Raw genomic sequence first — 10,904 nt, 5'->3', positions numbered from 1 at the left:
ATACAGTAGAAGATGAATTAGTATTAGATTGTCCGACAAAAGAATTACTTTTGCTCTAAGTTTTGAATAAAACTGTCTTTCAACTATTTAACCTTTGGTTTAATAGTATTCGCAAAATCTCAAATTCGATTTACATAGATAGTAAAAATGATACTTAATAATTATTTATACAAGACCGTAGTCTTGTTAAGACCCTAGACGTGTTTCGTAAGTTAATTCCCCAAACCTGCTGCACGGCTCCACTGACCCACTCTGTTCCTCCTCGTTCGCCTCCCGCTTTCTTCAACGGATCTTGTCCATGTTGTGTTTGACCCATACATTTGTGAGTAATTATGTTGACAACAATTGAAGACATGGTAACCGTCACAAGCAAAGTTGGAAGCAAGCAAGACTTGACCTTGTGTTTGCTTGCACACAATTGTGCATGTTTTATTGTGCATGTTTTCTCTTCTATGCATTAAATGACAAATGGAGAAAAGTTGTACTTTATAGACTAGGTATAGACTTTGGTGCATGCTAGGTAGGCTAGGTAATAATTATGTTATGTGAACTTAAGACTTTTTGGTCTTGGTTGTTGGCATAGTTGCTAGTGTATGCCTATAACTAGATGCAATATTTATGCATTTAGTAATGCTTAGAAAGTGGGAAGGTAAGCATCATAGAAGCATCAAAGGGGAGAGCATCCGGCTCTCCCATGGGAAAGGTTGAACATGGGTTGAGAAAAAATCAAGAGAGCTAGAGTGAAAAGTATTATAGTGAAAAAACTCTTGAGATAGAGTGAGGCTCTTGGGAAAATTCTATGAGTGGGTGTGCAAGGGATTCGGGATTGAGTTATGTTGATTTAACTCATGTGTACTTGTACTGTTATTCATAGTGAAGAGCAATATCTTAGGATTTTTGCCGAACCTTGTAAATTTCTCGGTGTCTTTATTTCTTCTATTTTATTCTATTCAATTTGATGAGGTTGTAATCTGAATCTCATTTCTGCACTAACGAACCGGCCAAGCACAACAGTCCAGACCCGGATTTTCCGCCGAAGTCCCGGCGTCTCCGTTCGTTGGCAGGCACCCAGTCCGGACGGCTCGCCTCCAAGCGGTCTGTCAGTTCGAACGAATCCGATGCTTCATTCGGGTCTCCGGGCTCTTCATCCGGCGTCCTCCGCCATTGATTTTCTCACATTGTGTCACCGTCTCAAGATATGCGCTGATTCTGCTTGTTTTCCATCTGTTTGGTTACCGAGAAATTAATCAATAAAATGAATGGAAAGTTGGAGAATTGTTTGTGTTTGTGATCTGCAGTCTATAAAGATTGAAAATTTGTGTTGTAGTCTCTGAGAGATTGGGTGGGAGCTAGCTAGGAAAGTTGAAAATTTAGGTACTTCTGAATTTTCTCAACTACCAAACACAGATGGGTGCTTGAATTGAACTCCATGTTTCATATTGTGAAAATCTTGATTGAGATGTTTTGGAATGCAATCCATACACTAAGTGGGACAAAGTGGAAAATTGACTTGCCGGGAAGAATTTAGTAACTTTAGTTTTAAAACTTGATAGGATTTTCTAATGAAGAGAAAAATGATTCGTGGAAGTAGTAATAGTGGGGGTGTATATAATATGTCTGTTAGCAGTGAATTACTAAACAAGATTAAAACATGAACTACAACCTGAAAAGAATTAACCACAATTCGTGTATGAGAGGACGAAAAAGAAAAGCATACCTGCAGCAGTTCCAGATCTTGAAGCCATGACGCCAAGCTTTTCAGTGAACCTTCTCTTCTCTCGCATATGATCAAGAACTCGACTTACAAATAGGTTTAAGTCCCAATATGAGCGTGTGTTCTATAAGAAGAGAGGCCACTATATATATACATATAGTCTTTTCCATAACAGATAGGATTCCCGATTAAAATCCCTATAGGAAACAAATACTTGTTTCCTTGTTCCATAAGAACTGATCTCAATGCTATACAAAATCCTTCTTTGTCAAGGATAAGCATTCCTCTTATTAACAAGACTTTTCTATCAAACTGAATACATATAACGGGTCCCAAAACTTCTCTATCTCATACTCATATTCTTACAATGTCTTCATTATATGAATTGCAAGAAGATTCAGGATATCATATCCCTCTCTCTCGTAGACCACAAAAAGGAAGGGTTGGATCAATCAGGGAATAAAGGGTTCAGAGTCCATCGCAGATCATATGTATCGCATGGCTTTGATGTCCTTGATTGCTGGTGACGTTCCTGGCTCGAATAGAGAAAGGTTGGAGTTCGGATGCTATATGATGGCCTATGCTCTTTATCATTTTCTAATCGGACTTGCTTGATTATACATGTAATTGATATGCCACTTGGACCTTTTTCTGTGCAGTACCTTATTTTCTCGTGTTTTGCCTTCCCTTACCTCAACAGAACAGGTGTATCAAGATACAAATTGTGCACGACACTGCAGAAGGTATCTTTTGTTCCCTTGTTCTTTCACGTTATTCATCTGTATTATATTTACAATGGATTTAGTGTGATACCTATATATATAAATGTGTTTTGATAGTAGATTGCTATTGAACTATTCTCAGCTATTGTTGGAGATATAACACCATCTGATGGCGTACCGGAAGCAGTGAAGAGCAGAATGGAGCAAGCAGCTTTGGATGAAATGTGCTTGGTTCTTGGTGGAGGGATTAGGGTTGATCATTAATTTTTACCTTCCTGGAACTCTTTTTATATCTGAAAATATTCATTTTCAGAATTGTATTAATTGGAAAAGTTCTTATCTGCAGCTGGAGAGATCAAAGAAATTTGGACGGTGTATGAAAATAATTCGTCCGTAGAGGCTAATCTTGGGAAAGATTTTGACAAAGTATATATATTTAGGCATTCGTATTTAATGTTATATGGACATGCTTCAATATATTAGGCATACAGATGAAATGTCTAATTTAGTTCTTTACTAGATATTAGGCCCGTGCGTTGCCGCGGGAACCAGTTGTTTTAGGTGTATTCGGATAAATAAAACACATTTAAGTTGAATAAATTCAACACAATTATGAACAAACAAAGGGATACATGAGTGGATGAGGTCGATAAGATAAGCAGTTTTGCTTTTAAATACATTCAAGTGAGTTGGCATATAAACACATCATTGTACAATGAGTGGGAAGAAATTGAACGTCTTTGATTAGAAAGATATGGTTTCCAAAAAAGTTCTGTTTCCTTAAGAAACAGAAGAAACATTTAGTTCACACATATAATATGTGTCATGTAGTGTAGACAACCATTTCAACAGGTAATTAAAAATAGAAAGTGTCGAGGACTTGTTCAAGTAGCTAATTTTGTAACCACAATTGTTCAAAGGCAAAAATAAGCAGAAGGTTTGTTTCCATACAAGACTGAAGAAATAGAAGCAAGCTACAGTTTACACATATTTTGCCCTTGTAGTTAAGATGGCAAAATATATGCCCTGCAGCCTACATACCTCACTTGTGCAACATATGCCTTACACTGAAAAACATCAAAAATCGAATACAAATTTGTAAATCATGGACGGATTTTGTTTTACATTTTTATAATCAAATCAAGTGGCAGTGTAGCATGTAAAATTACAAACTTGAAGCAACCAGAGAGCAAAAATTAAGATGTAGAGATGACACGCCCCGATCCCGATATTCCCCGAATACCAGGATAGGCACATGATGGCCGACACCCGAAGATGACGAAAGCCATTTATTGAGTGCAAGTGCTGAGAATAAAGGATGGATAAGACTTATAAATATAAAAGAATCAAGAATATGCATTTAAGGAACGTGTTCAGAGCATACAACTAACTAGAACAATAAAAGAAATAATATAAAATTGAATGAACAAAGAAGTGGGTCCTACACCGAGAGGACTTGAAGATGTTGATGCGGAAATGCCTGGATGCCGGGATTGTATGCCTCGATTCTAAGTCTTGAAGGGGGCGCAAAACAAACATGAGTGGACCAAGTTTATATATATATATATATAATAAAACAGTTATCAACGTACTAACCCCCAGGTTTTATGAAAACACATATATCATGATAAACATAGGTTTTCCGAAACCTAGCATGTCGTGCAATATCTCAAATCATAATTTGGATATATAATAATCACTAGTGAATTGTCCGATAACCTGCAGGCCCCATGCCGGCTCCTCGTCTCTGAGCAGACAGTAAGAGGAAAATACACTTCAGGCCCCATGCCGGCTCCCTGTCCCTGTGCTAATAGCCAGAGGAAACACACTCCAGGCCCTATGCCAACACCAAACTGTCGCCCGGGACGGACCGGAATCTATCCCTACATCCCGTAGCGGAAAGGATCACTAGGTAAGTACAAAACCATTTAACACATATATATTGAAAAGCAACTTCATAGTATAAAGTCATTCATCATCTATACTATAAAGAGGTGTTCGAAACATGTTCTAAATATCATATTGTCATCCATCAGATATTCTATAAGAACGTGGGTTATAGGAAAAATAGTAATAATTCAAACTAGCCTCAATAAGCATGTTATCTCAAAGCATCTCATAAACCATACTTTTCATGTATGCATTTCTATTATTAAAACATCATTTTAGAAGGGGTCAACTCACAGATACTTAGTCGTCGAAGAGCCACGCAAACTAGCAACCATGGAAACATCACAAATATTGCCCCTAAGCACATAAATGGTCCAATTAATAAAACTTTATTATAACAATTGAATTTGGAAAAACGGATGTTGGAAACGGATTCAGGACGTCGAATTACCCTAAGACCTAGTTTGGGAGTGAGGTGCTTAAAAAAAAAGCACCCATGAAAAAAAGCTGTGAGGGTTTTAGGTGTTTGGTAAACTGAAAAAAAATGGCTTATTTTGGAAGCTGCTGTGAGAATAAGCTGAAATCAAAGGAAAAAGCTGAAGCTGCTATTTGTAGCTTTGGAAAACTGGCTTTTTTTCAAAGCACACGGAGCTACAGTGCTTCTTTAATGAAAAGATCCACTATTAGACTGTTTTTTTTCCCAAAAGCTCTTTTACAAAAAAGTTTACCAAACACTCTGCTGATTTATTTCACAGCCGCTTATTCTCACAGCACAGCCGCTTATTCTCACAGCAGTTTTTTTTCAAAGCACAGCAATACCAAACCAGCCCTAAGAATGGACTCATTTAAACTTCGTAAAAGTCGATAGAATATTCCTAGAATATTCCTTGACGGAATATTCTCTAATGGAATATTCCCTAACGGAATATTTCCCATAAAGGGTTTGGACAGATCAGGGTTAAGGGTTAAGGGTAATGAGGTTTAATGGGTTGGCTTAGGATGCACGGGCATAAGGCCCTAAAGGAAAATGGCCTAAAGGCCTTTAGGGCTTTTAAAATCAATTTAATAAACAAAAATAATTTAAAAGGTTAGGGTTGGGCTTAGGGCCCCCAACAGCTAAAGCTCAAAGGCCTTAAACCTAAGGGTTTTTGGGTTCTATAGAAGACGGGCCTATAGCCCTAAATAAAATGGCCCAAAGGCCTTTTTATAAACCAATTAAAATTAAAACAAAATGAATAAATAAAAGAAATGGGTTTGGGTTGGGCTCGGCAGAAAAGGCCCAAAAGGCCTATTCTTGATGGGTCGCCGGACCCAAGGAAGAAGAAGGCCGGAATTCGGCTGGAAATCTACACCAACTTTAAACAGCCATAACTTTGTCAAAACTCAACGAAATCGAGTGATTCAAAAAGGAAAGTTGTATTTCTAGAAGAAACAAAGAGAATGGTACCTTACACAACGTCTAACTCGCAATGGTTTGACCGAAAACTGCCTCGAAAGCCTCTGAGGTCGCTGGAAACTGGGTAAGAGTCAAATGAGTATAACTTCTTCAATACTCAACGAAATTGGGTGAAACAAAAAGGAAAGTTGTAGTACTCAGCGAGACGAAGAGATTTATATCTTGCACACCGGCCAACGCATAGTGGTTTGGCCGGAAAATTCCTCGAAAGTGGCCATGCTCGCCGGAAAATTTGGAAAAGCTACTCCGAGCTGTTTTCTGCTATTCAAACGTATACACAACTTAAAACAAGCTTCGATATAACCCTAAAATACAACACAAGGTCTTCTAGAAGCTTACCAATGTCGGAACGATACGAAACTCGACGAAGAAGATGATGAACAGTACCGGCCGAAAGGAAGAGAAGGGTTTGGGGTGTTCTTTCTTCGATTCTAAGCTCACTAGGGTGCTAATGGAGATGTTGATGTTGATGTTGTTGTGGTGTTGTTTGTTGGTAAGAAAAGCCCTCGGAGGGGTTGAGATAGAAAGAGTCGAGAGAGAGTGATAAGGAGAGTGAGGGAGAAGAGAGAAAGATGAAGACTTTTCAGAAAAATAAAAGAAAATGGAAAGGGAACCGGAGGACAAAACAGGGGGTGGGCCCCTTGGGCACACCATTTAAGACTCAAAAACCATTTTAAAAGCAAGATAATCTCAAACTTAGTGAAAATACAATTTAAATTAAGGAAAATTAATGAAAATGGCTTGAAAACTTTGAGTTTTAATGATAAAGACAAAATAAAGGGTAAAGTGAATAGTATCATGATTGACTTTTTAGTGTAAAAATGTGGTTTTTCGTTAAAGTGAACAGTACCGGGTGCTTTTCGTTAAAATCCCCTTTAAATTATCGGTGGGTGTAACAAGAGATATCCTCAAACTTGCAACATACTGTATGGAAGCTAACCGTAGAGGTTTGTGAAGCAAACTGCGGCATGAATTGTAGTCAATTGAACAAAAACATAGTAGTTTAACTAAAAAATGCATGATGAAATGGATTCATAGTTTTCATGCATGATACAACTCTATATTATTCCATAAGTCAACTTAATATCATTCCACAAAGTGAAATTAGAATGCTTACTTGTTGTAGAAAGGGCAATGCCGCAATGAAGGCATATGGCGAAACTTAGTAACCTGTAGCATTCATTGCACTTTGTAGCCGATATGATTTTGCCTATCTGATGGCATCTGCCAACACAAAAAAGGCCACAAAAAGGATGCCAAGTCTACTTTGATTCTTATGACATGCGATAAATAGAACAGATAGATGATGTTTTCCATATCAATAACATACCAAGAAATGTAAAGGACACAACACATTAGCTTACTAATTCAAAAGATTAAATGAACTATAAATGGTCCAGTGGTTAATCGAACAAATTCAATACAACTTAATCACATTCTAATTTTAAGCTAAGCACTATATTGCCAAGAAAAGTGCCCATATTGCCCCTCTGTCACTCTCTCCTCACTAACCCTGCGCACCAACCCATTAATTAACCCAAAAAAATGCACATAGCCATGCTTTCTCCTTTCTCTGTCAATCTCTATCTCCCTATCCATCTCTCTCCATAAAATCACAAATCCCCCAAAACTGGACCTAACATACTTAAACAATTAGAAAATCTAAGGCACCATTAAAGAATACAATTTAAAAAAGAACTTATCTTTGGATTTGAGGCATGCAACGCAAGATCCGGCACACCCCACTCTCAGTAGGGTTTGTTGATGACCCCTACCCCGTCTCCCTAAAATCCCGACGATCCATATGGTCTTCTCTGACCATATCGACCCTCCCATCTGCAGCAACAGTGCCGAGACCCCTACCCCTCCCCCTCCCCCTCGCTCTCCTTGCATCGCCATCTCTCTCTCTCTCTCTCTCTCTCTCTCTCTCTCTCTCTCTCTCGCAGACCCTCCCTGAAACCCTAATTGAATGACAACAAATGATACCTAACCGGTGACCCCCCATCTCGCCCAAAACGGAGAGGACAAAATTGCCCTTCATAATACACCATCCCCACCATCGGATTCTAATCTTAGACGGGCAAAAATGTAATTAAATAATTTGGGCATCACTAAGGGCCAGGCTTCCCAACCAAAACCAACACATTTGGGCCTAGCTAAGGGCCGAGCTGCTGACCCAAAACCAACACAAAGACCAATGGCATGGTTGTAATTAATCTGAAATTCGGATTGAAACACTATTCATTTCTACAGTGCCAATTCCAAACCTTTCTTTAGACTAAAGTAATGTTGCAACACAAGAAATGTACTCATTCCTACTTGCGTGCTGCGTGCTTATATGGGCTGACATGAGTTACGCGTATAGACCTTTCAGACCTTCCACTATTTCTTAAGATTTCCCTTCATTCAATATGGTTATGCAATTCTGTCCAGGTTGAAATGATTCTGCAAGCGTTGGAATACGAAATGGGTAAAAGTGTTTCATTCTTTTGCTGTAACTTTGTTAGCTTTCTTATCTTCCTCTCTTGATATTTTTATTCCCAAACAGAACATGGAAAGGTGCTGGATGAGTTCTTCATTTCGACAGCAGCTAGATTGATTTATTTTGATGCTAACTAGAGTAGGGAAATTTGTGATTTCTGCTATTTGTAACTATTATTTTTTGTTTGCCTTCTTTTTCCCCAGGCAAATTCCAAACGAAACTAGGAAAGAGTTGGGCAGCTGTGATAATTGCTAGAAGAAATTCACGATTAGGCAAGAGTAAAAAAGGATATTTCTCACGTCATGGTTCGCAGTCAAGCCTCCTTGTTGAAGTTGGCCGCCACCCTGCTGCACGTTCCTTGTTAACCATTTTTTTGTCTTCTCGCATGAAGGGCAAACAAAGATCTTGTATTATAGAGCATCCCTAACAGGATTATAGGATCTCCAGTTGCAGCTGTGGAATCCAAGCATACATCCGTGGAGGCCCGGGTGAAAGTAAAGGTACGGTAATCTCCAAATATATGAAGCTGCTTCAATCCACCAGCTGAACACCACTAAACACGGTAGTTCTTGTAAACTTTTCTCATTTTTCATTTTTTTGAATTTTAAAATAGTTAGTTTTTCTCCTTCGTATACCGGAAACACATCGATTAGATATGTCCCGGAGTGTATCAAGTTTAGAGTAACCCAGAAAAATGAACTTCTCTTGCAACAAACTTGCTTAATTTTCAATTAAGTTAGTTTGGTGAGACGGAGGTTGTCAGGTTAGGCTTGTATTGTGGATCTCTAAGTTCAAGTTAGGCGGATTGGGCTTAAAGCCCTTTGTTCTATTTTCTTTAATTTTGGGGCAAACTTTTTAGACATTCCTGCGCCTAAAATCAATGTGACCCAAATGGGTAAATTATCAATTAATAAGCTTAAGCTAAAGGTAACGTAATTTGGTTTGGTTGACTTTTTAACTCTCAAATGCGAGAGTAACTTTCATAACACAAATATATCAGGAACATGATTTCTCTTGCTAATAATATAATGTTTTTTAGAGAAATTTACGCATGTCGTATAATTAACGCAAAACGTTATGTTAAATAGGTAAACGTTTTAACTCAACTCAAACTTGTTACCAAAATTTTTTAATAAAACTTAACAAGATGTGATTGATATGAGATACTGCAACTAACTCATGTAATATCTTAATTGCAAAGGAGTTCTCCAACTCCTCCGTGTCTAGAAAGTTGCACCACATGTGGCATCGTTTCAATAATGAAGTGCAAGAATACGACGTCAATGTGCGGGGAGTAGACTTTGGGAACCTTGATGTCGTGGTCGTGGTTGCAACTTGCATGTGTGTTTTCACTAGATTTCGGCTTTTCTTCACACGATCTTATCACTTGGGCAGAATTGTTATTGTGCACGCGTGTGCTTCGTATATTCGCGGTTTGCTTTTACTTTTCTTCCCCAATACCACGTTTTCAAAGTGATTAGTTTTTAAATGAGCACTCACGTGTTATAAAATAGGTATAGGAACACGAAAAATGTATTATGACATGTAGAGTACCACTTGAATATCCGGTATTTGAAAAAAAAAAATTTATTGATTCTTATAAAAAGTTAAATTTTGCAAAAAAAAAAATGAACCCACTTACCAACTTACCCATTAATCTCATGCAAATTTGGTTTAGAAATTCGGTCTACTTAGCATTACTCCACATATTAACTTAGAAAAATAAAGGAGCCATTGTAATTTTAAACAACAGTAAACACCGAACAACATTTTACATATTAGTAATTTAAATTATGACGAAGAAATTCAAACTTAAATACAAAAGAGAAAACACACTACTTTAATCGATTTACATATGCGTGGGCATTCTTTGTCGTAGATAAATCACATTTTAGGATTTAGATTTCAGGTCTCAAATGATACCATGGTAGCTTTGAAACCGAGCAATCTCGACGTCAAGATCCACAAACAGCAGCCCGTGGAGGAGCTTCACGGGCAGCAGCAGCAGAAAAACAACAACAGACGGGGCATAATTAGGGCACTGACCCACCACCTCCTCCACTTTCAAACATTTGACAATTTCTGCAGACATCCTCTGTGAGAGAGACGATGCTCCTCCTATTAAATTATAGGGATCTTTTGATATAGGCGTCTCAATTTTGAATTTTCTAGATCAAACATCCATGTCTTTTAGTGATTTGATTAAACTTTTTTTTGTTATAATTTTGGTGTTATATGCACATTATATTGTAACAAATTTCCTATAATCTAACCTTTTGATTACTATCTTCTCCATTAGAGATAATTGTAAAATAAAAAAGTTGGTTAGATTCAATTTATTTTCACAATAATGCTACAATTTAGCAATAATTATCTACAATTTAAGATATTTTCTTTCCAAAATAGTTTAAAATATTTTTAAATCCCCCAAAATCAAACGTACCGAAATAAGTTTTTCTTTTAGTACTTTAAGAGAAAATAAGATTGTGAATAATATAAACGTACCAATACACAATGTGTACAAAATAAAACGTACCAAAATAAAAATAATGTACCAATATTAACAATAAGTATCAAATCAAACGTACCAAAATTGCAAATAAACATACAAATTAAAATTTTTTGTAAATACAAACATAC

At 37.3% G+C, this 10,904-nt stretch overlaps 1 protein-coding gene across 3 annotated transcripts; it reads left to right on the top strand.

Annotated features, from left to right (window-relative positions):
- The first annotated feature begins 281 nt into the window (after positions 1 to 281).
- Positions 282 to 9,200, top strand: LOC126594899 (uncharacterized). 3 transcript variants are annotated; one of them, XM_050261164.1, is made up of 8 exons: positions 317 to 1,198; positions 2,143 to 2,265; positions 2,420 to 2,457; positions 2,579 to 2,688; positions 2,770 to 2,862; positions 8,216 to 8,252; positions 8,331 to 8,369; positions 8,465 to 9,200. In XM_050261164.1, exons 1-8 carry the CDS (start codon positions 1,119 to 1,121, stop codon positions 8,689 to 8,691), a joined length of 747 nt encoding a protein of 248 aa, XP_050117121.1. In that variant the 5' UTR covers positions 317 to 1,118; the 3' UTR covers positions 8,692 to 9,200. The 3 variants fall into 3 exon arrangements, 1 of the variants encoding a protein (XP_050117121.1); XR_007613468.1 differs by lacking the exons at positions 2,420 to 2,457; positions 2,579 to 2,688; positions 2,770 to 2,862; ... (1 more) ...; positions 8,331 to 8,369; positions 8,465 to 9,200 and adding an exon at positions 2,374 to 2,417 and having other exon boundaries at positions 282 to 2,265; XR_007613467.1 differs by lacking the exons at positions 317 to 1,198; positions 2,143 to 2,265; positions 2,420 to 2,457; ... (1 more) ...; positions 2,770 to 2,862; positions 8,331 to 8,369 and having other exon boundaries at positions 8,097 to 8,252; positions 8,468 to 8,611.
- The last annotated feature ends 1,704 nt before the right edge of the window (positions 9,201 to 10,904 follow it).

Source organism: Malus sylvestris, chromosome 13 (assembly GCF_916048215.2).
Source record: "Malus sylvestris chromosome 13, drMalSylv7.2, whole genome shotgun sequence".
In the NCBI taxonomy this organism is placed as follows: Eukaryota; Viridiplantae; Streptophyta; class Magnoliopsida; order Rosales; family Rosaceae; genus Malus; species Malus sylvestris.
This window is presented reverse-complemented; position numbering and strand designations above follow the sequence as displayed.

Excerpts from the sequence above, each read along its gene's own strand:
- LOC126594899 (XM_050261164.1), top strand. The coding sequence starts at position 1,119 with ATGCTTCATTCGGGTCTCCGGGCTCTTCATCCGGCGTCCTCCGCCATT. Across the intron at positions 1,199-2,142 it reads TTGTGTCACCGTCTCAAGAT|CACAAAAAGGAAGGGTTGGA; the intron begins ATGCGCTGATTC and ends TCTCTCGTAGAC. Across the intron at positions 8,370-8,464 it reads TGAGTTCTTCATTTCGACAG|CAGGCAAATTCCAAACGAAA; the intron begins CAGCTAGATTGA and ends CTTCTTTTTCCC.